The sequence below is a fragment of the Pelophylax lessonae genome (assembly GCF_965119305.1).
Source record: "Pelophylax lessonae genome assembly, chromosome: 3".
Classification (NCBI taxonomy): Eukaryota; Metazoa; Chordata; class Amphibia; order Anura; family Ranidae; genus Pelophylax; species Pelophylax lessonae.
In genome coordinates this window covers 98,836,728-98,863,684 of record NC_138770.1, presented here as the reverse complement: position 1 = coordinate 98,863,684, position 26,957 = coordinate 98,836,728, and the positions used below count along the sequence as shown (strand labels likewise).

Genomic DNA, 26,957 nt, shown 5'->3' with positions numbered 1-26,957 from the left:
TGCTGCAGATTTATTAAAAAAGAAAAACTGAAATATCACATGGTCCTAAGTATTCAGACCCTTTGCTGTGACACTCATATATTTAACTCAGGTGCTTTCCATTTCTTCTGATCATCCTTGAGATGGTTCTACACCTTCATTTGAGTCCAGCTGTGTTTGATTATACTGATTGGACTTGATTAGGAAAGCCACACACCTGTCTATATAAGACCTTCCAGATCACAATGCATGTCAGAGCAAATGAGAATCATGAGGTCAAAGGAACTGCCTGAACAGCTCAGAGACAGAATTGTGGCAAGGCACAGATCTGGCCAAGGTTACAAATAGATTTCTGCTGCACTTAAGGTTCCTAAGATCACAGTGGCCTCCATAATCCTCAAATGGAAGACGTTTGGGACGACCAGAACCCTTCCTAGAGCTGGCCGTCCAGCCAAACTGAGCTATCGGGGGAGAAGAACCTTGGTGAGAGAGGTAAAGAAGAACCCAAAGATCACTGTGGCTGAGCTCCAGAGATGCAGTCAGGAGATGGGAGAAAGTTGTAGAAAGTCAACCATCACTGCAGCCCTCCACCAGTCAGGGCTTTATGGCAGAGTGGCCTGACGGAAGCCTCTCCTCAGTGTAAGACACATGAAAGCCTGCATGGAGTTTGCTAAAAAACACCTGAAGGACTCCAAGATGGTGAGAAATAAGATTCTCTGGTCTGATGAGACCAAAATAGAACTTTTTGGCCTTAATTCTAAGCGGTATGTGTGGAGAAAACCAGGCACTGCTCGTCACCTGTCCAATACAGTCCCAACAGTGAAGCATGGTGGTGGCAGCATCATGCTGTGGGGGTGTTTTTTAGCTGCAGGGACAGGACGACTGGTTGCAATCGAGGGAAAGATGAATGCGGCCAAGTACAGGAATATCCTGGACAAAAACCTTCTCCAGAGTGCTCTGGACCTCAGACTGGGCCGAAGGTTTACCTTCCAACAAGACAATGACCCTAAGCACACAGCTAAAATAACGAAGGAGTGGCTTCACAACAACTCCGTGACTGTTCTTGAATGGCCCAGCCAGAGCCCTGACTTAAACCCAATTGAGCATCTCTGGAGAGACCTAAAAATGGCTGTCCACCAACATTTACCATCCAACCTGACAGAACTGGAGAGGATCTGCAAGGAGGAATGGCAGAGGATCCCCAAATCCAGGTGTGAAAGACTTGTTGCACCTTTCCCAAAAAGACTCCTGGCTGTATTAGATCAAAAGGGGGCTTCTACTAAATACTGAGCAAAGGGTCTGAATACTTAGGACCATGTGATTTTTCAGTTTTTCTTTTTTAATAAATCTGCAACAATGTCAACAATTCTGTGTTTTTCTGTCAGTATTGGGTGCTATGTGTACATTCATGAGGAAGAAGAATGAACTTAAATGATTTTAGCAAATGGCTGCAATATAACAAAGAGTGAAACATTTAAGGGGGTCTGAATACTTTCCGTACCCACTATATATATATATATATATATATATATATATATATATATATATGCATATATATATATATATATATGTATATATATATATATATATATATATATATATATGCACACACACATATATCTATATATAATATATAATCCATGAATTATAATCTAATCAATAATATAATTTTATTATATATATTATATATTAAATAATAAAATAATATTATTGATTCGATTATAATTCACGTGTTTGTGTTTCAAATTTATCACATCTGGGATGTCTACTAGAGTCTTGTTTTGGTCAGGTTTAAGTCAGTAATTACTAAGAATTGTAGGCCTATAATACATAACGCCAAATTTCCATGAAAAGAATTGTACCTCTTTTGGTATGTAATTCCTGACATAATCATACCGCCAGGGAGGTTAATAGATGAGGAGTGATAGAGTTCCGGTATAGGCGTGCTGGCGACCTCGTGCAATGAAACAGTACAACCCATGGGTTCCTCTCGACCGGGGAGCCCTGGATCTGGTCAATCAGTACATCATTTGTTATGATGATAGGAATTATTGGTTATGACTCTGAGTACAATAATCATTGGTTATGAGTACAAAAATCATTGATTATAAGTATATCATTGGTTATGAGTACAACAATCATTGGTTATGGGTATAATGATCATTGGTTATCAGTACAACAATTATTGGTTATGAGTACATCATCTGTTATGAGTACATCATTGGTTATGTACAATGATCATTGGTTATGTACATCATTGATTATGAGTATAAGAATCATTGGTTATGTGTACAACAATTATTGGTTAATGATGAGTATAAGAATCATTAGTTATGAGTAAGACAATCAATGTGTATGTGTCTATCATTGGTTATGAATAAAGTGATCATTGGTTATAAGAACATCAGTCATTGGTTATGAGTACATTATTGGTTATGAGTACAATGATCACTGGTTATGAGTACAACAACCATTGTTTAAGAAGTACAGTGATCATTGGTTATGAGTACAACAATCGTTGGGTATGAGTACATCATTGATTATGAGTACAAGACTCAAAAAAAGCAATTTAGTTGAATAAATATTCATCCATCCATTTTTATGTAAGGCTTTGCCATATTCCCTGTACCATATTTAGCAATAAAAACCCAAAATAGATTCTAAGGCTTTTCCCCTCTACCTAGAAGTTCAACTTTAAAATAGCGTTTGATTTAATAAAGTCAAATAGGCTGTTCACTTTGCAGGGGAAGTTGCATTTTGCAAATTCATTTTTCCCAATGCTTATTGAAGGAGGTGAAGCTCTGCTGACCTCCATCATCCAATCATTTACAAGCAAAACTGCTGTTTTCTTTTGCCTTGCGTGTTTTTGAGTATTCTTTGCAAAGTGCAACTTAATTGCATCCACTAAGCTCTCTGGAAAATTCCCTGGCAAAGTGAACAGACTATTTGCCTTTAGTAAGTCAACCCCAAAAGGACTTTTACAAATGTTTTCTTTTTTTCTCTGAAAAATGATTTATCACTAGGTCAGAATCTGTATTCCATTACCCATCACCCTTTTACAACATTTTGTATGATGAACCCCGAAAACCAGACAATTGCCACCGAATTCATATTGCTGGGATTTTCCACCAATCGAAAAGTGAACTTTGCCTTGTTTTCTCTATTTTTTGTTATGTACATCATCACGTTTGTTGGAAATGGCCTCATGATATTCATCATTGTTTTAAACCCTCACTTACACATTCCCATGTACTTCTTTCTCTGTATTTTATCCATCCTAGACTTGTGTTATTCTTCGACGGTTGTGCCAAAATTACTGACTGACCTTTTGTCGAACCGTGGCATCATCTCCATTGGGGGCTGTGCCATGCAGCTTTATATGATCCTGCTCTTAGGAGGTACAGAGTGCTTCCTCCTGGCTCTCATGGCTTATGACCGCTACGTTGCCATCTGCCGTCCTCTCCACTATCTGGTTCTTATGAGATGGAGTGTTTGTTTTATTCTTACGGCCTTTATTTGCACGGCAAGCTTCGTAATATATTTGCTTCCATCACTGTTGATGCCTTTAGCGTTGTGTTATCCAAACCAGATCAATCACTTTGTGTGCGAAGTTCTTGCTGTGATTAAACTGGCCTGCGGAAATATCTACCTGAGTGAACTGGTCATATTTTCTACCAGTTTTATTTCTCTTCTCCTTCCTTTTCTGTTTATTATTTTATCATACATTTGTATTATTTCTTCTCTATTAAAGGTTCACTCCACAGGAAGAGCGAAGGCCTTTTCTACCTGTACCTCCCATATCTCCGTAGTCTCATTGTTCTTCGGAACCAGTATGATTATGTACTTTGGACCCTCGTCTCAGTACTCATCCAATCATCAGAAATACGTCTCAATTTTTTATGTTGTTGTGTCACCAATGGTAAATCCTCTAATCTACAGTTTGAAAAACAGAGAGGTTAAAAGGACATTTGTGAAAGTGTTATCAAAGCGGGTTGTTTCTCACTAAGAGGAAGATCTATTAAAGCAATCATATATATGTTGGTCCAGAGACCTAGCCATGTACCAGACATTATTTATAAGGGAAGAATTATCTCCGCCCTAAAAGATGAACTCCAGCTATAATGAAAATGTAGCACTTTAAGCATTTGAACAAGCTTAACTAGGAACTAAATGCTGCTATTCTGTACAGCCAAAGAAGCTGCCATCTTAGCCTTTGCTTGATCTGCAATTGCCATGGTGCTATACATGTAATCAGTTATAACACCAACCATTGAGGTTTGACAATTTGTTTGAGAACACAAGTCAATGTGACAGTTTGTCAGCGTGTGTGTGGATGTGCATCAGCAGGGAAGGGGCGGAATAAAGCCCACTGGTGTCAGTGAGGAAGGGGAGAGAATAAAGAAAATTGGTGTCAGTAGGGAAGAGGAGAGATTAAAGCAAATTGGGGTCAGTGAGGAAGGGGAGAATAAAGCACATTGGTTTCAGTGGGGGGAAGGGGATATACACATTGGTGTCAACGAGGAAAGGGAGAGAATAAAGCACATTGGTGTCAGTGGGGAAGAGGAGAGAATTAAGCACATTGGTGTCAGTGGGGGGGGGGGGGTAGGGTATGCACATTGGTGTTAGTGAGGAAGGGGAAAGAATCAAGCGCATTGGTGTCAGTGAGGGAGGGGGGGGGGGGTAGATTATGCACATTGGTGTCAGTGAAGAAGGGGAGAGAATAAAGCACCTCAATGTCAGTAAGAGATGGGAGAGAATAAAGCACATTGGTGTCAGTGAGGAATGTGAGAGAAAAAAAGCACATTGATGTAAATAGAGAAGGAGAGAGAATTAAGCACATTGGTGTAAGTGGGGAATGAGAGGCATTGAAGCACACTGGTGTAGGAGGTGGTAGGGGGCAGTAAAATATTGGCTCTCAGTAGCAACTACCCTGATGCTGCTGATGTTATGTCCCATGCCACTTGTCCATTTATTTCATCCTCTGTGTTGGCATTATTTACCTAACATTGGGAGGTCTGATCAATCGGGCAGACAATGCAAACTTTACCTTGGTGTTCCATGTGGTGAAATATCAGGCTGAAGGTAAATATTCCGGTGTAGCTATCCTGAAATTCGAGGGATACACACCATATACCAAGTGTTCTAAAAATTGTAATTACACTGAACTACAAAAGCTCAAAGGCTTTGAAGAGTGGAGTGATGGGGTTATACTTTATGTCCTGCAACTGTAGTTCTTAAAGTCTTGGGTCCTTTAAAAATTTACAAAATGAGTTTGGTTTGCCTAAGCAAATTTTTTTTCAATACTTACAACTGAGGCATGCTCTGCAGTCACAGGTTAAAATCATTAAATGTCAATATATTGATACTCCCCTGTTTACAACTTGTAGCTGTGTCAATAGCTACAAGTTAATGTGGCCTTATATCCTGAATTCACAATACATTACTTCTTAAATATTAAAGTCTGAAACTTAGAGGTAGGGAGGGTTGGCAGAAAGATGATGGTCCCATATCAGATTTTGAGTGGGCAGATGTCTAACTAATGACTTACATATTTTGCTCTTGCCAGTGAAGAAAATCACCAAGCTCTTTGTCATACATAGAATGTATCATAAACCTCAAAAATGATTTACATGGTATAGAAGAGACATTCCCAATTGCCCAAGATGCATTGTAGATATGCACTTTGCTATAAATGCTGTGAAAATGTCACAAACTGTTTTTTTATTGGAAATACGTTCCAAATAGGTTTGTAGCCTGACGTTTGTGGGCCCCGAAAGTTGTGCGAAAGTTGTGCAAAAGTAGGGCAGTGGACAGTATCAGTAGGGCAGAGGTTGGTGTCAGTAGGACAGTGAATGGTGTCAGTCAGTAGAGCAGTGGATGTGGTCAGAAGGGCAGTAGATGGTTTCAGTAGCTTTTCATTTTTTTTTTTTTTTTTTTTTTAAATTGCAATTTATTTTATTTTTTACAACTTCATTTTTTATTATTTTTATGAACTTTTTTTTAGGAGCCCCATTAGGGGGCTTTGGTGAGATATCAGGAGTCTAAACAGACCTCTGATGTGTTATCTCTGTGCCTCAGCTGCACAGAATGAATTAACAGCAATAGTTCTGTACAGAGTGTCCCATTTATTCACAAACTGGGGCCCCGGGCAGCAGGAAACAAGTAATTTGGATAGGAGGGGTGAAATATAGAGGATTCAATGCCCTCCATATTCCTCCTGCAGCCCCTGAATGCCGGTGGGAGGAAAAGCTGGCTTTCAATGGCTTCAGAACGAAGATAAAGGGCATTGGTTCCTCTATATGCCACCCCATCCCCCTCCTATCCAAGTGTAGAACCAAATGCAACAGGGGAGCCACAAGGGCACCCCTGGATTATAGGGCCAGGTCGCATTTGCCCTATAGCTATGCCAATGCTGCAGCCCCTTGGGGCCCCTCATGAGGTGTTGGGGGATTTTTTGGTAATTTTTCTATCAGTGTTGGCAGGTGTTGTGGGTGGGGTGGGGGGGGAAGTGTGTCTGTTCTCAGCTGTCAGTGTTGTGGGGTAAGCGGACAACCCAGGGTGGGGGAATACATGGAATCCCCGATAGGTGAAACTGAGTGACCCAGGCAGTGCCTTACCTTAGTGGCAGTGGTCTCATCCTGGTTATCGGCGGTGCTCTCCGCTTCTTACCTTACTCAGCTTTGAGTGACAGCTAACCATCCATGGTTGTTAGTACATAGCAGCATAGTGCCAAAGACACTTCTGAGTCCTAGGCTGCTCTCACCCCATCCTCCACTCCGTTCAAGAAACAGCACACATGGCTCACAGCACAGCCTCTCCCTAGCCAAGGGTGTAGACTGTGGAGAAGGCTAGTGGGAGCTGGACACCAATGTTGCCAACCTCCTGAAGTTAAATTTACTGACAGAATGTCAAGAACTTACTGATAGTACCAATTTTTTACTGGCAAAACTCATGAAATTTATTGGCAGAGCCAAATTTTTACTGACACTTCAAAATAGTACATACAATTAGTGTTTTCAGTGCACAACAGTGCAAATATCAATATATAAGCTAAAAATATGTAGGTTGTGTGATTAGCAATGTGTTTAAGGTATAACAAAAGGCAAAAAACATATTCTCCATTTACATGAAGGTCAGAGTAATATAACCAAGCACAGAGTTCCCCCTTACATCATAATCTAGAGGGTTCCCCTTTACAGTACAAGGGAGAACTCTGCGGACCTTGATGTAAAAGGGCACTGTGCAGACTCAGATGTAAAGGAGAACTCTAAGAACTCTGATGTAAGGGTTGAATCCTGAAGACTCTGGTGAAAAGGGTACCTCTGATGTAAGGGGATCTGTGGCCACCAGAACCCCCCCCCCCCTACATAAGAGCTTACAGAGCTTCCATTAACATCAGAATCTACAGAGTTCCCCTTTACAACACAGTCTACAAATTTCTCCCTTACAACAGATTCCCCTTTACAGCAGGGTCAGCAGAGTTCCCCAATGCACTGTAAGGGGGTATCCTGTAGACTCTGATGTAAGGGTGAATGCCAGGAACAGACCACCTTCCTCAGAGTGAATACACTAAGGTATGAGATAGTTACTGGTATTAGGGGGAAACCTTTATATCAGTGCCCCCTCTTACCTTAATGCATTCACTCACCCTTACATCAGTGATCCCCCAGACTATATGCGGCCACTGGAGGCTGGAGCTGCCTGTCACTGACCTCCTCCATTGCTGGCTCATGTGCAAGACAGTCAGGCACAGTCCTCCGGGCAGCTCCTCTCATCACCATCTCTGTCCTCTTCTCCAAGTTCTCCTCCAGAGTCCATGTCCAGTACTCCAGTGAGCGACAGCTGGGGTGGGCGGCAAAACTTACCCCATTCCACCAATCAATCTTTGTACTCCCATTTAGTGGGTGGGGCTTAGTGGGCAGGACTCAGTGGGTGGGGATTAGTGGGTGGGACTCAATGGGCTTGGTTTTAGCATTTTTTTTAAAATATGGCACAGGCAGCTGCCAGGTCTGGGGGAGAAAGTTCCATTCTTCTCCACTGAATGCTGGGGGTGTACCAACCACATGGTTGGTTTCAAGATGCCAGGCGGCCCTAGTAACCAACCACTAATGCTGGGTACTGGAGTACAGAGCTCAGCTGTGGGAAACAAGGTGGTTCTGAGGTGTACGCAAGGATTTTGTGGGGGGAATGCAGCACGCTAATATTACAGGGGAGCTGCACAGGTCCCCTGGAGCTAGGGGTGGGGTCACCTCTGATGCTACATCATGGCTTGTAAGCTCAAAGCACAAAAAATGAATGTGAATAAAAGTGTTAATACTCTCTTGGTAAGCGAAAAGTTGGTATACCTTAACCTCCCTGGCAGATTTCTGTGTTAAAAGTGGTACATTGTTTTGCACGGAAATCTGTTGTTTTACATTTTAAAACTCACCTTCCCCTGCGGTGGAACCGGCGGCAATTTCAAAAATGCAAATACACTAAATGACATGATACAAAGTTGTTATCCTAATGGATTACACTGTATCATTCCATTTCACCATGGGATTGCACCTGGTGACTTTTCCAGTGCCCTGCCTGTGCTTTTCCAGTTCTTTGTGCCTGGACGAATCGCTATCGCTCAGTTCTTCAAGTAACTCAGTTTCGCTGACGCTGTTTTCCAGTTCGTCTAAAAGCGCTTTTGCGCAAAAAAAATTGCTTTTTTGGACGCTATGGTCATTCAAAATTTTCCAGGCACAAAGAACTGGAAAAGCACAGGCAGGGCACTGGAAAAGTATCCAGGTGAAATCCTGTGGTGAAATGGAATGATACAGTGTAATCCGTTAGGATCACAGCTTTGTATCATGTCATTTAGTGTATTTACACGTTTGAATTTGCCTCCGGTTCCACTCCCCTGCGTCACAATGCTCGCAGGGAGGGATCCGAAAGGCAAGTGCCAGCAATCGGGCAGTGCACAGAGCGGGGAGAGACAGTGAGGATTGTGGGGGATCGCAGGGAAGTTGAGTAACGTTCTGGGGTAATCCCGAGTGTGGCTCGGGGTTACCACATTTGGTACTGAAAATGAACTCCGAGCCACACTCAGGAATACCACCAGGGAGGTTAATATAAACTGTCCTAACAAGTATTCTAAAATATGGGACAGCTGGCTTGAAACTCTGGGCCTAGCTCCAACCCAGGTAATTACAGACAGACTGCTAACCTGCAACTACTGTTTTTACTACTGATTTTAGTAAAAGCTAGGTATGTTCTAGTTTAGCTGTTTTCCATCATTCAAAACCTTTTTGATTATATATTTGTATACCAATTCATCTCTGATGAACAATATGCTTATCTCCTCTGAATGTACTTATTCGATATAATTTGAGAGTCTGGGATTGACTGAATAATGTCTACATGGGTAGTGCTGCTGCAACGGTTCTGGGCCTTGGAGGTGACTTTTCATGTGACAACACTGAAGAAATGACACTTTGCTGCAATGTAAGTAGTGAGTGTACAGCTTGTATAACAGTGTAAATTTGCTGTCCCCCTCAAAATAACTCAACACACATCCATTATTGTCTAATCCGCTGGCAACAGAAGTGAGTACACCCCTAAGTGAAATTTCCTAATTGGGCCCAATTAGCCACTTTCCCTCCCCGGTGTCATGTAATTCGGTAGTGTTACAAGGTCTCAGGTGTGAATGGGGAGCAGGTGTGTTAAATTTGGTGTTATCGCTCTCACTCTCTCATACTGGTCACTGGAAGTTCAACATGGCACTTCATGGCAAAGAACGCTCTCTGAGGATCTGAAAAAAAGAATTGTTGCTCTACATAAAAATGGCCTAGGCTATAAGAAGGATGCCAAGACCCTGAAACTGAGCTTAAGCATGGTGGCCAAGACCATACAGCAGTTTAACAGGACAGGTTCCACTCATAACAGGCCTCGTTATGGTTGACCAGAGAAGCTGAGTGCACATGCTCAGCGTCATATGCAGAGGTTGACTTTGGGAAATAGACATATGAGTGCTGCCAGCATTGCTGCAGAGGTTGAAAGGGGTGAGGGGGTCAGCCTGTCAGTGCTCAGACCATCCGCCGCACACTGCATCAAATTGGTCTGCATGGCTGTCATCCCAGAAGGAAGTCTCTTCTAAAGATGATGCACAAGAAAGCCTGTAAACAGTTTGCTGAAGACAAGCAGACTAAGGACATGGATTACTGGAACCATGTTCTGTGATTTGATGAGACCAAGATAAACTTATTTGGTTCAGATGGTGTCAAGCATGTGAGGCGGCAACTAGGCGAGGAGTACAAAGACAAGTGTGTCTTGCTTACAGTCAAGCATGGTGATGTGAGTGTCAGGGTCTGGGGCTGCATGAGTGCTGCTGGAACTTAGGAGCTCCAGTTCATTGAGGGACCATGAATGCCAACATGTACTGTGACTTACTGAAGCAGAGCATGATCCCCTACCTTCAGAGACTGAGCTGCAGGGCAGTATTCCAACATGATAATGACCCCAAACACACCTCCAAGATGACCACTACCTTGCTAAAGAAGCTGAGGGTAAAGGTGATGGACTGGCCAAGCATGTCTCCAGACCTAAACCCTATTGAGCATCTGTGGGGCACCTTCAAATGGAAGGTGGAGGAGCGCAAGGCCTCTAACATCCACCAGCTCCATGATTTCGTCATGGAGGAGTAGAAAAGAACTCCAGTGGCAACCTGTGAAGCTCTGGTGAACTCCATGCCCAAAAGGGTTAAGGCAGTGCTGGAAAATAATGGTGGCCACAAAAAATATTGACACATTGGGCCCAATTTGGACATTTTCACTTAGGGGTGTACTCACTTTTGTTGCCAGTGGTTTAGACATTAATGGCTGTGTGTTGAGTTATTTTGAGGGGACAGCAAATTTACACTGTTATACAAGCTGTACATGTGCTACTTTACATTGTAGTGTAATTTCTTCAGTGTTGTCACATGAAAAGATATAATAAAATACTTACAAAAATGTGATGGGTGTACTCACTTTTGTGAGATACTGTATCTACTCAAATTAGATTTTTTTTTTTTGTTCTACAAAGAATTTTTTTGAAATAATACAGGTACATGAGAAAAGGAGAAATGACCCAGAGGACCAAAGCCAATAATATACAGATTATACATTGTACATGTATGGAATGCAATTTAAAGAAAAGTCTTCAAAACAAAGTAAGTTATGAATTACAGAAACAGCCTGTGAACAGGAATCAATACTTAGTGTCAGGGGTGCTGATAGGCCAGTACAACCAGCCCTGTAGGGATGTACCGTACGGTTCGCCGGCGAACGGTTCCCAGCGAACTTCGCATGTTCGCGTTCGCCGCTGCGGGCGAACATATGCAATGTTCGGTCCGCCTCCTATACATCATCATTGAGGCAAACTTTGACCCTGAATCTCACAGTCAGCAGACACATTCCAGGCCAATCAGCATACCTCCCTCCCACCTCCTATAAATAAGCAAGGGCAGCATCTATCTTAGATCATTTCTGTGTTACTGAGAGCAGGGAAAGTGCTGCTGCTGCTGCTGTTATAGCTAGGGACAGTTAGTCAGTGTTCCCGGTCTTGTTAGCCAGTGTTCTTGGTATACTCCTGCTGTAAGGACAGCACCCCAAAAAGCCCTTCCTAGGGCTGGTATTTGAGGTTTTTTTTGGATATATATATATATATATCTATTGTCCCCAAAAGCCCTTTTGAGGGCTGGTATTTGAGTATTTTATATATATATATATATATATATATATATATATATATATATATATATATATATATCTATTGTGCACTGCAGTTACCTGCCCGCTGTGTGTGAGAGGCCACAGACCCACCACAGACTGTACTGTGTGCACACCACACTCATTTCGGGTGACACAGGCACAGTACCTTGCATTTTAAAAAATATTTTTTTCTTTTCCTCTGTCATAATTGCAGTGAGTGCTGTGTCAGGTCCACAGAGTGTACTGTACCCACTGCAGTGCACTGCCCACCACTGATATATATACGGTGGCACAGCATCTTGTTGCAAATTGAAAAAAATATATATTTTTTTTATTATTGCAGTTGCCAGTGACTGTCAGGTCCACAGAGTGTACTGTGCCCACTGCAGTGCCACTGCGTGCCCACCCACCACTGATATATATACGGTGGCACAGCAGCTTGCAAATTAAAAATATATATATTTTTTTATAATTGCAGTTGCCTGGGTGCCAGTGACTGTAAGGTCCACAGAGTGTCCTGTGCCCACTGCAGTGCCACTGCCCACCCACATCTGATATATATACGGTGGCAGGCATGACTTGTTTTGGATTAGTGTCTGGGGGGGTCTAAAAAGCGTACGTGTGAAGTTTTAGCTCTGTAGCATGTCCAGAACCAGAAAAAAGATCATATAGGTGTAAAAGGGGTTCCCACCATCCCTGCTCTACTGAAAAATTATCTTTTTTTCTGGTTCTGGACATGCTACAGAGCTGATATTAAAAAAAAAACAAAAAACTTAAAAAAAATAAAATTCTTTGGATTTATTGTCTGGGGGGTCTAAAAAGTGTACCTGTGAAGTTTCAGCTCTGTAGCATGTCCAGAACCAGAAAAAAAAATAGAATTAGGGTTAGTGCTAGGGTTAGGGTTAGGGTTAGGGTTAGGGCTAGGGTTAGGGTCAGGGATAAGGTTAGGGTTATTTTTAGTGCTTAGGGTTAGAGGGTTAGAGTTAGAGGGGTAGGGGTAGGGCTACTAACTCTAACCCTAAGTATCTCACCGTAACCCTAACCCTAGCCCCTAACACTAAACCTAACCCTAACCCTAAACCTAACCCTAACCCTCTAACCATAACCCTAACCCTCTAACCTTAACCCTAACCCTCTAAGCCTAGCCATAAAAATAACCCTAACCCTAAACCTAACCCTAGCCCTAACCCTAACCCTAACCCTAGCCCTAACCCTAACCCTAGCCCTAAGCCTAACCCTAATTCGTAATTTTTTTCTGGTTCCGGACATGCTACAGAGCTGAAACTTCACAGGTACACTTTTTGACCCCCCAGATGCTAAATCCAAAGAAATTGATTATTTTTTTTTATTTTTATTTTTTTTTAATTTTTCCAATAATTGTCTCTCTATCAAAAAATTACAATTTTTAAGAACTTTTTTTTGTGTGATTCAGTGTCTGGGGGTCTAAAAAGTGTACCTGTGAAGTTTCAGCTCTGTAGCATGTCCAGAACAGGAAAAAAAAATTAGAATTAGGGTTAGGGCTAGGGTTAGGGTTAGGGCTAGGGTTAGGGTTATTTTTAGTGCTTAGGGTTAGACGGTTAGGGTTAGAGGCATAGGGGTAGGGTTACTAACTCTAACCCTAAGTATCTCACCGTAACCCTAACCCTAGCCCCTAACACTAAACCTAACCCTAACCCTTAAAGCCCAGTTCCTGTCCCATTTTGGTCGGTTCTGGTCTGTTTGCGGTTGTTTGCGGTGCGTTAAACGGGGAGTTTGGTCTGTCACTGTGAAGCGGGCGTAACCCTTACACTACCTGATCGATACAACATCATACCTGATCGTATACACACACTGGATGTTTTAAAGCACGTTATTCCAAACAATTTAGGAATGTTAGGTGATTTATGCCCTTTATGGAATAAAACCCGACTCTGCATCAACTACGTAATTTTCCATGGGAGTTTTGCCATGGATCCCCCTCCGCCATGCCACAGTCCAGGTGTTTGTCCCCTTGAAACAACTTTTCCATTACTATTGTGGCCAGAAAGAGTCCCTGTGGGTTTTAAAATTCGCCTGCCTATTAATGCCTATGGCGGTTCGCAATGTTCGCTGGTTCGCGAACATTCGCCGGTGTTCGCGTTCGCCGTTCGCGAACGGCGAATTTTATGTTCGCGACATCACTACAGCCCTGTTGTACTGGTCCCGGCGTCCTCAGCTCGGCAGGGGGGGCCTGGGCAGCCTCACAGACAGCACAAAATAAAATGACAAACAGGCTCTCTAAACTACACCCCTGCTCAGCTGCATCTACTAGCTTAGGGGGGTGTATTATTGTTATCTTCTGGGCCCCTCCTCTCTGATGAGGTGGGAGTAGAGGGACTTTTTTCTCATTTTCGGGCACATGCGGCTGCCTGTTTCCTTCCCTGGCGGAGTGATCTGCTCAGCTCCCCACTCAGTCAGTAGTTGGTCGGAGAGACAGAAAGCAAGAGGCTGTGAGGCAAGCGGTGGTGGCAGGAAGCTGCTCGGGGTAGGTGAAATATATACTACAGTGCACTGTACATTTCTATAATGTCACCATCCATATTACCTTCTACAACACACGGGCAGCAGTCAGCAGAGGTGTCACATAGCATGGCTGTTGGGTGCTGATTTTGTTAACTCATTGGTCATAAGTTAACAAGGTCAGCACCCAACAGCCATGTCCTGTGACACATTGCGACAGTGCCAGCCATGATAGAGCACCTGCTTACTGCTGCCTGTGTGTTTAAATTCTGATGATCTTAAGCTCCCTCTGTTGATGTTTGTTATGAAGGCTTTCACATAGAGTGGAATCTGTTTGTTCAGAGGGGGTTCTGTCCACTGATCCCCCACTGAGCGGAGTGGGCAGATGACAGGTCTGTGACCACTCAGCTTATGTAGAGTGGACATGGACACAGCCCACTCTGCTCTAAGGATGGTTGGTGTAAAAAACAGATGTCCGTTTACACCCGACTGCCCCCCAATTTGATCCGCTAGACGAAGGGAAACAAATCCCTTTCCATTTTGTTAAGCGGATCAGATTGGAGGTAGGCGGGTGTAAATGGACACAAGTATAGAGGATCAGATTAGGTCCACCTGTAAAACGGACAGGCATATCTGATCAGTCCTGTCATGTGGACCCACCCCCCCAACCTTTTCCCCCTTACTGCTTGCCGCCCACCCTCCTTCAATTTACTGCAGCAGGGTGGCACGGTAGGCTGGATCGCATACTTGTACTTCATCCAGCCTGTTCCTGCACTTTGCTTCAAGGCGGGGTCTGGGGAGGGGCCAGGGGGGGTTGAGGGTGGAACTGAAGGGGGCCCCATCAGGTAGGCTGTACGGGGCCCCATGATTTCTATCAGCAGCCCTGCTTAGGGTAAACGGACATAAGCTAACGAAGACCATAGAATATGTAGGAGCAAGGCCCCCTAAACAGGAGTTTAAACCTGGTGAGGAGTGTCATGTACTGAGCCAGAGTCCTGATGTGGTGGGGGACTAGGTGTCTGAAAGTCAAAGGGTTTTGGGCAAGAAAAATTTACAGCGAGAAATTCCACATTGTGATTTGCTTGACTGATTTTTACATTGAACTGTAAGGTGAACATAGTTTTATCCCACCCTCTCTTTGTCTACATCATTTTTGTAGCACATTTCATGGTTGGTGTTTGGGGGCAGAGGTGATAGGGTTAAGTTAAAGTGGTTTTGAAGGCAGAAGGTTTTTTTCTCATAATGCATTCTATGCATTAGGATAAAAAAGCCTTTTGTGTGCAGCAGTCTCCCTCACCCCTAATACTTACATGAGGTCCATCTACAGTAGATCCAGCGATGTTGCACAAAAGACTCGGCTGTCTGGAACTCCCCTCCTTATTGGCTGAGACAGCAGCGCAGTGTAATTGGCTCCTTCTGCTGTCAATCAAAATCAGTCAGACAATGAGGAGAGAAAGGAGGCGGGGCGGGGTGGGCCAGGGCTCCGTGTCTGACAGAACACAGGGAGCTGTGGCTCAGCTCAGGTGTCCCCAAAGAAAGCTGCTTGTTGTGGAAGCACTTAACAGGAGTGTCGAAAACGGGCCCGAGAAGAGGAGGATCTTGGCTGCTCTGTGCAAAACCACTGCACAGAGCAAGTAACATGACATGTTTGTTATTTTTAATAAGACTGTAGTATCACTTTGTTTGTATGTGAATTGTGGTATTTTTAAAATGTCATTACAATAAAAATATTCTGATTTAAATAAATTATTTCTGTATGCAGACTACATACATTGAGGGAGGCTTCCACAATCACCTTGGGTTGTGATGGGAACAAGTTAATATGAAAATTAATTCCAACATTGTAATATCCAAGCATAAATAGAAGAAGTTTACTCCAATGATAGATTATCTGCAAAGCCAATGGGGTTGGTTTACTAAAGGCAAATCCACTGTGCACTAAAAGTGCATTGCAAGTGTACTTTGAAAGGCAGTCACTGCAGAACTAAGGGAAGATCTGAAATGAGGGAAAGCTCTACTGATTTCTATCATCCAATCATGTGCAAGCATTTTGCTTGCATGTCCCCCTCAGATCTTTAGTGTCTGCACTTCCAAGTGCACTTGCAACGCACTTCTCAGTCAGCTCTTTAGAAGCACCAGGGTCACTCCTTTACTTTGGCTTCAGGCCCTCAGTTTGACCACCTGAGGCCGCATGGCAGCGAGTACCAGGGGTGGCAAGCCTGCCTCACCCCCAGCTGCTGCACTCCACCATCTGGGCAGGGAAGGACCACAAGAACACATGTTCTCTGAATATATAGGCCAATCCCAGCATGCTCAGGGGCACCTCCCCTGCAATTGACTGGGACTGCTACATACTCATGCTGCCTATTTGCCTAACTCCCACCCATGTTCCAGAAAGCTCTATTAATTTCTAGAAGGCTTCAACAGCACCAGAACATAGGAGCAGTCCTAACTAAAACATTGCTGCATTCTGTTAAGCAGGTCTGCTGAAGATAGATTTTTCTCTAGCCCCACCATTAGATGGAAGAGCAAATTACACCAATCTACCTATTTACATCCTAGCACCTAAACTAGGAGGGTGCTACACAAGATAGAACGATAGATAGATAGATAGATAGATAGATAGATAGATAGATAGATAGATAGATAGATAGATAGATAGATAGATAGATAGATAGATAGATAGATAGATAGATAGATAGATAGATAGATAGATAGATAGATAGATAGATAGATAGATAGATAGATAGATAGATAGGTTAGATAGCACTAAAAATCCCTGTACTTGCACAGTCTAAATGGTGTCAATGGGAAATAAAAGAAACATTCTGCATCTGGACACCACTAGGATGCTACAAACCTAGAGCAAGGCCAGGACATATTAATGATTCTTGCTCTTCAAAGAATTGAGCAGTGTTAAGGTCAGTATGCTAGTAGTAGGGATTCACAACATCTGCCCACAAAAAAAAAAAAAAATAGGCCCTTGTGCGGCACAAACTGCACAAGTGGTTTGTCTCCCTATGCACCTGTGTATTATTGCTCCTATTTGTGGGATACTCGTCACCACACCAAACAATCATTTTTTATATGTAAATGGTGGAAATAGGATGCGCTAGTCCAACTTTTTATTAGCAGCACTTAGAAATCCCTGAACTGTGGGAAAAAGGTAGAATAAAAATGTATACTTGTGTGCTTTGAATAGAAGTTTTTCATAGAGACATAATAAATTATGACAATAGATTAAAGTGACAAAACAATTATATATGTGACCAATGCTCTTAAAAATAAGTGCTGTGAAATTTTGTGAACTACCAGCATAAGTGCATGTAGCGAAAAGTGGTGCTCAAGAATAAATAAAGTTTATAAATAAAATGTGAGAAAAAAGTTCATATAGGTCCGGCTGGTATTGTTCAGTGAGCACTAAATGATCACAGCTGATGGGATCAAGTGATGCATGCGCCCCCACAGTGATCAAACAAATGGGTGGCTGCTTACCAGAACCAAATATATGCCGTGCTAATATATATCCTATATGATAGGATGAGCTGAGCTTCAACTAATGCAGCAAGCGCCTTCAGCAGCCCCGATCCATGCATCTAAACTTCTCACATGTAACCCCAGACTTTCCAAGTTTGACATGCAAAGGAATGAAAGGCTAAAAGTGCATTATCCTAAAATGCTTTATTCCAATAAAAAGGTTGCACTTACATGTAAATGGAGATAATCCGGTATTGGTACACAATAGAGACAAGAAAGCCCGGCCGCCTGCAGTGCGGACTGAGCACAGTGACGATGCAGCTACTCCACCCGACGCGTTTCCCCTCAGAAGGCGTCAACTGGGATTGGATGCGACTTCCATTCAAATCAATGGGCTCCCATAGGGAATCATTGATTTTCACATAAAAAAAAAAATGTATGACGCGACTTAACGATGTATAAGAAACATTAAGCAGCCTTTAGCAGCGTCAGACATTTTTACAGCTGTAACGTTGGTCCTCAGAACACACTGGCCCTGGGTTTTTTTTAGCAGCTTGAAAATGCCTGTGCCACTTACAGCTTCAAACGTCTGTGTGTGCATGAGGCCATAAGATAACATGAAGGGGTGTTTTTAAGCTGCAAAAAAAACATCTGACGCTCCTAAAAGCAGCTGCAAACACGCCCTATGTGCATGAGGCTTTAAAGTTATGAACCTTTCACCATGATACTGGACTGATGCATATAATATTTCTGCACTCTGAATTATAATAAACCATGGATTATAATGTCATAATTATCTAATTTAGTAAAGTTACAGGCAAAGAAACACCTTGTCTCATTAATGTCACAGCTGGGGAGTCGCCCAGAGTTGCCCTCCTGCTGGTGAGAGATGACCCCCCTCAGGTAATATGTGTCAGGTTACTTGGGCCCCCGTGCAACATTGACTTTGGTAACTTTAATCTGCACCACTAGTAAAATATAGGCCTATGCTTAAGTGTACTTTGGGCACTGACTGTGACCAGGGGGGGGGGGGGGGGTGAGAGAGACTGTGGCCTAAGGCCTGCTTCTGTGCAAGTGTACAATAAGTGAGCTTGGGCACTTTAATTAATGGGTGGCCCTGAAGCTCTGCACGTAGGAAGGACAATGTCTGCATGTGTTGGGCAAGCGTATCTGAAATATGGTGACCTACCTACATAACGGCAGAACTCAGAAATCAGTTTACATGGAGGGCTTTTTTGTTTTTTCTGTTTTTTTTTTTAACTTGTGTCCTATTACGTAAATTCCCTTCACTTTCTGTCCCAGACACATTACAGGAATCAAGAGGAAATCTCCCCAGTGTAAAGGGAATAGATAGTTTTCGCAGTAACAGGTTTTATCAGTGACAGAGTTCCACTTTGTTTTGCTGACAACTCCTCAAACCTGGTAACCCATCACTTTCTGTTCTGGTAACAATGGACTTCAGGAAAAATAAGCAGGGGTAACCTCTGTAGCAGGGACACAGACAGCTATTAAAACCTGACAGTAACTCTAACCCCCTCACACATTAGAGACTTTGTAGCCTTGTTCATGCAAGCTAGTGACACTACCTGGCACTTCTGGGTACGGGGAGCATGTGGCCCACTTCCCTGTGACAGTGCTTAAGCTCAGCAGCCAATCACTAGGCCTGAGCACTGCCACATGACCAGGGAAGTGATATCACCATTACCTTGGTCACCAAGGCCTCTGATTCAGATTCAGAATACTTTATTAATCCCAAAGGGAAATTATTAAACACAGTTACATTCAACACAGAGAACACAAAAATCACAGTAACAAGGCACAACAACAGTAACATTTCCAATAACAGCATATAATATCACAAAAAACTAAATTAATACTGTACTGTAATTAGCCATACCATCCTTTTTAAATGTAGCACCCTCTAGTGTGCTAGATTAGGTGTACATAGTTAGTTTGCAGTGTAAGAAAATTCAGCCTGGCTCAGAGCCGGGCCTGGGTTGAATCTGAGTCAGGGCTGTATGACTCAGCAAGCCTCATCTCTGGTGACTCTCCCTACTTTATGGAACCTTGGAGAAGCTTCCAGAGGTAGAGGGTAGAGTCTAGGAGGAGCTGCTTGGAGCATTGATGAGGACCCCAGTCAATCCCCAGCAAAATGGGCTGGCAGGGGGCAGGCCACCTCATAAATACTCTGGGGTCCTGCCACCAGGGGCAGGCAGGGGGACGATTAAGATGGAGTGCTGTGGAAGATGTCAGTGGCCCTCGAGGCCCCCCCCCCCCCTAGTCTGGAGGGTTGATTTCGGGCCTGAGGCTCGGGTGCTGGAGGGACCCTGTACAACAAATCCTTCATGGAGACATGGGAGCAAGTGTGAGGACAGTGTGAGAAGGTCAGCATGTTCAGGGGATCTCCTGAAAAGTCAGCCAGGTGGGCTAGTGAGTGTTCAGTCTGGGAGGACTGTGGTGTCCGTCTGGGAGGACTGTGCTGAAGAAGTTAGCCAGGAGGGCTAGTGAAAGAGGCAGCTGCAGCCAGGAGGGCTGGAAGTGCCTGGAGAGGTGGTGCTGAGATGAATAGCCACAGGGATGTATGTTGGACACTCACCTTTTGCTGCACACCAAGGGGCCTTGGGTTCCTGCCTGGAATGGACTGATACTCTAAAATCTGAGTTCTGTGTCAGATTAACTATCAGTGTGCCAGCTGGAGTTCTGCAAGCAAGTATGCTGGAGGAAGAGAGGAATGTTTATAGACTGTAAATAGAAGTTGCCCTAAAGTTGTTTGAAGTCAAGCGGGCAGCCCATAATACCCCTATCCCCATCAAAGTTTAACACCCTCAATAAAACAAAGCAAAACAAGTAATTAAAATAGAGTACTGGACTGTTTTCTGACTCTGAAGTGACTGTTAAAATGAATGTGCCTGGTTGTGGAGGTTGAGGGATCCCAGTTCACTGCGGCTCTTTAGGGGGTGCACTACATAAATACTACATAGAAAAAAGGATTTTAGGCCTGGCTGAGATGGAGGAAAGAGCTTCAAGAGATCACAGGTAAGGTGAGTATAAAAGGGTTGGGGGGCCTTTGCAGAGACACTAAGGTAATTTACAGAAGGAAAAGGGAACTTACACTTTGCAAAGGAATTTACTTCAGAGCTTAATGAATGAGGTGAAATTCTGCTGACTTCCATCATCCAATTACTTACTGTATGTACAAGCAAAATTGCTGTTTTTTTTTTTCCTTGCACTTGATTAAGTATTATTTGCTAAGTGAAACTTCACCACATTCACTAATCTCTGGGAAAAAATTTCTTAGCAAAGCACAACTTGCCTTGCAAATTAAGAAAAAACACTTTGACTTTGGTAAATCAGCCCCACTGTCTCCTTCTTTGACCCAAACACTGTCTACAGAATGCCTTAAAAACATAACAAGCCCACCAAGCAGGTAGTCTTAACCACTTCAATACTGGGCACTTTTACTCCCTTCCTGCCCAGGACAATTTTCAGCTTTCAACGCTGTCTCAGTTTGAATGACAATTGCACAGTCATGCAACACTGTACCCAAATTACATTTTTTATAATTTTCTTCAGACAGCTAGAGCTTTCTTTTGGTGGTATCATGTAATCACCACTGAGTTTTTTATTTCTTGCTAAATAAACAAAAAAAGACTGACATTTTTAACCACTTGCCGACCGCCGCACGACTATCTACGTCGGCGGTCAGCCCCTCACAGGCAAACTAACGTAGGGCTACGTTGCTTGCTTGTGAGGGTCTAGGGAGCGAGCGCGCGCCCCCGGAGGCGCGCTCCCGCGTGGTCACGGACCCCCCCCGCGCGTGTGACCAGCGGACCCGATGTCCGCCGGCCACTCGGCGATCGGCGGGGGAGAGGGAGAATGTCAGGCAGCTTGTGTAAACAAGCTGCCTGTCATTCTCCTCGCTGCAAAGACACTGATCACATGGCTCTACTATGTAGATCCGTTGATCAGTGTCCTTACAGCTGAAGCCACAGCCAATCACAGTAGAAAGCACGCCCCTAGGGACACACACAGCCCCTCCCTCCCAAATAAAGTTAACCCCTTCACTACCAGTGTATTTTTAAAGTAACAGTGCATATATATAGCACTAATTACTGTAGAAATGTCACTGGTAACCCCAAAAGTGTCAAAAATGTCAGTCAAGGGTCCGATCTGTCCGCCGCAATGTCGCAGTACCGCAAAAAAAATCGCAGATCGCCGCCATTACGCGTTAAAAAAAAAAACAACAAAAATGACAAAAATCTTTCCCTTTGTTAGTAAACGCGATAACTTTTGCGCAAACCAATCAAAATACGCTTTTTTTTACCAAACATAGGTAGCATAAAACAAATTGGCCGAAAATGTTAAAAAATTTTGATTTTTACATTTTTTTTTTGGAGGAATTTCATATAAAAAAATGTGAAAAATATTGTTATTTTTGCAAAATTGACGCTCTTTTTTTGTTTATAGCGCGTGATCAAAAAATCGCACAGGTGACCAAATACCGCCAAAAGAAAGCTCTGTTTGTGGGAAAAAAAGGACGCCAAATTCGTTTAGGTACAGCGTCGCACGACCGCGCAATTGTCCGTTAAAGTCACGCAGTGCCGAATCGCAAAATACCCCCTGGTCGGAATGGGGGTAAAATCTTCCGGGGCTTAAGTGGTTAAAGAAAAATAACACGTTTGTCTTCATTTCTGTTATAACATTTTGCAAATAAATATTTTTTTTTTTTGATGAATTTAGCCCAAAATATATTCTGCCACATTTCTTTGGTGAAAATAACCCAAATCAGCGTATATTGTTTAATCTGTAGGTCCACAAACTATGCTATATATCAGATATCCTCAAACTACGGCCCTCCAGCTGTTGTGGAACTACACATCCCATGAGGCATTGTAAAACTCTGCCTCTTAAAGACATGACTAGGCATGATGGATATTGTAGTTCCTGAACAAATGGAGGGCCATAGTTTGAAAAACTATATATATAGTTTATAAAAACGATATATATATATACATATATATATATATATATATATATATATAGTTTTTGTACATACTGTCACCAGTGCAGCACAGTGTCATCATATAATTGGGGTAGCAGTGATCAGGGACACTGACTGGTGACAGTAGGTAAAAAAAAGTTATCATTTTGTTTACATTTTGTATTACATTTTTTTTTTTTTTTACAATTTGTTTTTTTAAACATACTGTGACCATAGCAATATAATGTTACCATAGTAACATTGTACTACTCTGGGAAGGTGATCAGGAGTTTATTTTACACATTATGTTTTGCTTATAGCAATGAATTACATTGCTATAAGCAAGCGTTTTACTGAATAAAACTGATTCATTCAGTTTGTTTTGTTGTGATTAGCTGTGATTGGTCAAAACTAATCCTAAGCTGCAGATGGGCTGTGATTGGCCCTGTATATGCCATGTGATCAAATAGACCAATGACAGCTAGCAACAAAATTGTACACAATGGATGGCATAAAAGGTAGCCACCCATTGTGTACAACTGCCATATGACCTGCTGTGATTGGTTACATTGGACTTCATATGATATCCAGTCAGAATCTTAAAGCCACCGCCCACCCGTTATTGTGTTATAGGCCAGACAGGAAGGTGTTAAAGTCATATTAACCACTTAAGCCCCGGAGGATTTGGCTGCTAAAAGACCAGGGGGTATTTTGCGATTCGGCACTGCGTGACTTTAACGGACAATTGAGCGGTCGTGCGATGCTGTACCTAAACGAATTTGACGTCCTTTCTTTCCCACAAACAGAGCTTTCTTTTGGTGGTATTTGATCACCTGTGTGATTTTTTAATCACGCGCTATAAACAAAAAAAGAGCATAAATTTTGCAAAATTAACAATATTTTTCACATTTTTTTATATGAAATTCCCAAAAAAAAAAAGTAAAAATCAAAATTTTTTAACATTTTCGGCCAATTTGTTTTATTCTACATATGTTTGGTAAAAAAAATCGCAAAAAGCGTATTTTGATTGGTTTCCGCCAAAGTTATCGCGTTTACTAACAAAGGGAAAGATTTTTGTCATTTTTGTTGTTTTTTATTAACGCGTAATGGCAGCGATCTGTGATTTTTTTTTGCGGTACTGCGACATTGCGGCGGACAGATCGGACCCCTGACTGACATTTTTGACACTTTTGGGGTTACCAGTGACATTTCTACAGTAATCAGTGCTATATATATGCACTGTTACTGTAAAATTACACTGGCAGTGAAGGGGTTAACTTTATTTGAGAGGGAGGGGCTGTGTGTGTCCCTAGGGGCATGATTCTAACTGTGATTGGCGGTGGCTTGAGGTGTAGGGACACTGATCAACGGTCCTACATAGTAGAACCGTATGATCAGTGTCTCTACACAGGGAGAACTGACAGGCAGCTTGTTTACACAAGCTGCCTGCCTTTCTCCCTCTCCCCCGACGATCGCAGAGTGACCGGCAGACATCGGTCCGCCGGTCACACGCGCAGGGGGGTACGTGACCGTGCGGGAGCGGGAGCGCCCCGCCGGCGGAGCGCGCTCGCTCCCCAGACCCTCCCAGGCTAGTGACGTTTATATACGTCACTTTGCCTGTGAGGGGCTGACCGCCGCAGTATATTTACTTGCGGTGGTCGGCAAGTGGTTAAAGGCAATATATATATAAATATATATATATATTTTTTTTTTAAATAACAAACACTGCTCTGTGCAGTGGTTTTGCGCAGAGCAGCCCTAGCTTGCTACGGAGGGCACCCAAGCAGGTTCACTTATGAGCTGCTGCTTTGCTTATTGATTCACACACTGAGCCACAGCTGGGCACCATCCCCTCTCTCTCCTCATTGGCTCACTGGATCTGACTGACAGCAGCGGGTGACAATGAGGGAGAGACCCTGGAAAGCCAAAGCTATAATGTACATCTCTGGATTGAGATGGGGCTCAGGTAAATATTAGGGAGGCTGGAGGGGCTGCTGCACACAGAAGGTCAAAAACCTTTTGCCTTTAGAACCACTTAAAGCATTATACATTACAGGAGTTTTTACGTAGTTGCTTGAGTCTTTTCCTCAACAGTGACAATAAGGGGGTTAAAAATCAGTTTTCTCATACAGCGTTTGGTTTGATTCCATAGCTGTGTATTTGAAAATAGAAATAATTTTTTACCTAAGGCATAAACGTTTCCTGGGAATACAAATGAGGTTGTTTGGTTGGAATCCTCTTGGTATGTAACAGAGACAAATGATTACCCTTGTGCATGCTGCTTTTCAAATTGACTTGTAAATTAAAATACAAATATCTCTAACAGTTCAGGGCTTAAGAGTGAAAATATATCTCCCAAGGTACGCAAAGGCCTCGGTTCCCTCTACAGCATATAGCAAACCAACATTTAATTCACATAAAGTAAAATTATAATGGTTTTGGTAATTTTTTCAAAGTTTACAGATTAAAGTTGAAGTATTTTTCTTACTATTTGTGTAAACTGAGTATTTTATATATAAATATTGAATAAAAAACGACATTCATAAAACTGCAAAGCATGCTGGATTTCTCACAAGAAAGCTCATTAGCACGCTTGTTAGAAATCTGTGTATAAAAAACGTATCCAGCTGGTCCATTTCTGCTAGAAGAGGGAAGGGGTTCATTCAGAACATTGACCAGTCACTAGTGATGTACCACAAGACCCTGTACTAAGACCTGTTCTTTTTAATCCTTTTGTAAGTGATATAACTGAAGGTTTGGTGAGTAAGGGATGTATTTTTGCTGATTATTCAAAGGTGGGCAATAGGGTTGACATTCCTGGAGATGTCTGTAACGTGGAAGATGATTTGGCATTGATCAAAGCAGTAGAAACTGAAGTTCAATGTTTCTAAATATGAAATGATGCTCAAATAATATTAAGAGAGCATAATATTAGGGGTACATTGCTGGCCAAAACAGAAGAAAAATATTTGGGGGTACTTGAATGATATTAAAATGAGCAAACAGTGTAGCCAGGCAGTGAGAAACGTGAGAAGAATTGAAGGGTGTATCACTAGAGGAATCAACAGCATGAGGAAAGGAGGTCCTGATTCTCCTGTAATAATCTTAATTTTTACTAGAGGGATCACCAAGAGAAGGAAGAAGGTCTGTGATTCCTCTATATAGGTCTTTAGTTATCACTAGAGGGATCCCTAGTAGGAGAAAGGAGGTCCTAATTTCTCCATAAAGATCTTTAGTTATCATTAGAGGGATCACCAGCAGGAGGGAGGAGGTCCTGAATCCTCTATATAGATATTCGGTTATCACTAGGGGATCACCAGCAGCAGGAAGCAGGTCCTGATTCCCCTATATAGATCATTAGTGATCTACTAATCCCTCCACTGGTTTCCCATTGCCAAATAAATAAAATTCAAAACAAATATCACCCAAACCATCTTCTCAATTCCTCTCAAGACCTCCTGCTCTCTATTTTCCGTGTCTCCTCCTCCAATGCTCGTCTCCAGGGTTTCTCCAGAGCCTCTCCCATCCTCTAGAACTCCCTACCCTAATCTGTACGGCTATCTCCTACTTTGTCCACTTTTAGGCAATCCCTGAAAACTCATCTCTTCAGGGAGGCCTATCCTCCCTTCAGCTAACAACTAAATCTTCTATTTCTCCCATCAGTTCATCCCTCACAGTTATGACCCTTTTTTTCACTAGCTCCTCCCTATTAGATTGTAAGCTCGCAGAAGCAGGGCACTCCTAAACCTCTTGTATTGAATTGTATTGTTGCTGTATTGTCTCCCTTTATTTTGTAAAGCGCTGGGCAAACTGTTGGCGCTAAGAAAACCCTGTATAATAATAATAATAATAATTACTGACAACCTTATATAAAATTGAGAGCTTTAGTTTTTTTTCTTTTTCTTTGAAAGAAGAGGACATCTTGCAGCTTTTAGATCTGTTGTGGCTGCTGTTTCCACTGGTCAATTCAGGCATATTACTGCTTAAAAGAAAAACAGGTGTCATCTTTTTTCAAGGTGAACTGAATTGATTTGGGGTGGTGCTGTATGTAATCAGTTTAAAAGATACAATCCTGCACTGTTCCATAATGCTATATACAGCTTAAATTCTTCCCCCAAGCACCGAATTTATAGATTTTTTTTCCATGTTGCCCTCAAAGCTGAAATACCCTCTTCCCCCTTTACATTGTCAAAAATGTTAATTTTTACTTTGCTATATGCCCCCATGGCTGTGCTTAGTTCCCTATAACCTTTTATACAGTAACAATAGTTTGCCTAGTAGCCCAAAAAAATGTCCAGAATTAAACAACATTCAGACCCATAGAC

General features: G+C 42.5%; 1 protein-coding gene across 1 annotated transcript; it reads left to right on the top strand.

Annotated features, from left to right (window-relative positions):
• Nucleotides 1-3,052: 3,052 nt before the first annotated feature.
• Nucleotides 3,053-3,985, top strand: LOC309550388 (olfactory receptor 2A5-like; the record flags this gene model as incomplete). The annotated part of the gene is made up of 1 exon (XM_082250781.1): nucleotides 3,053-3,985. One exon carries the CDS (start codon nucleotides 3,053-3,055, stop codon nucleotides 3,983-3,985), a length of 933 nt encoding a protein of 310 aa, XP_082106907.1.
• Nucleotides 3,986-26,957: the final 22,972 nt, after the last annotated feature.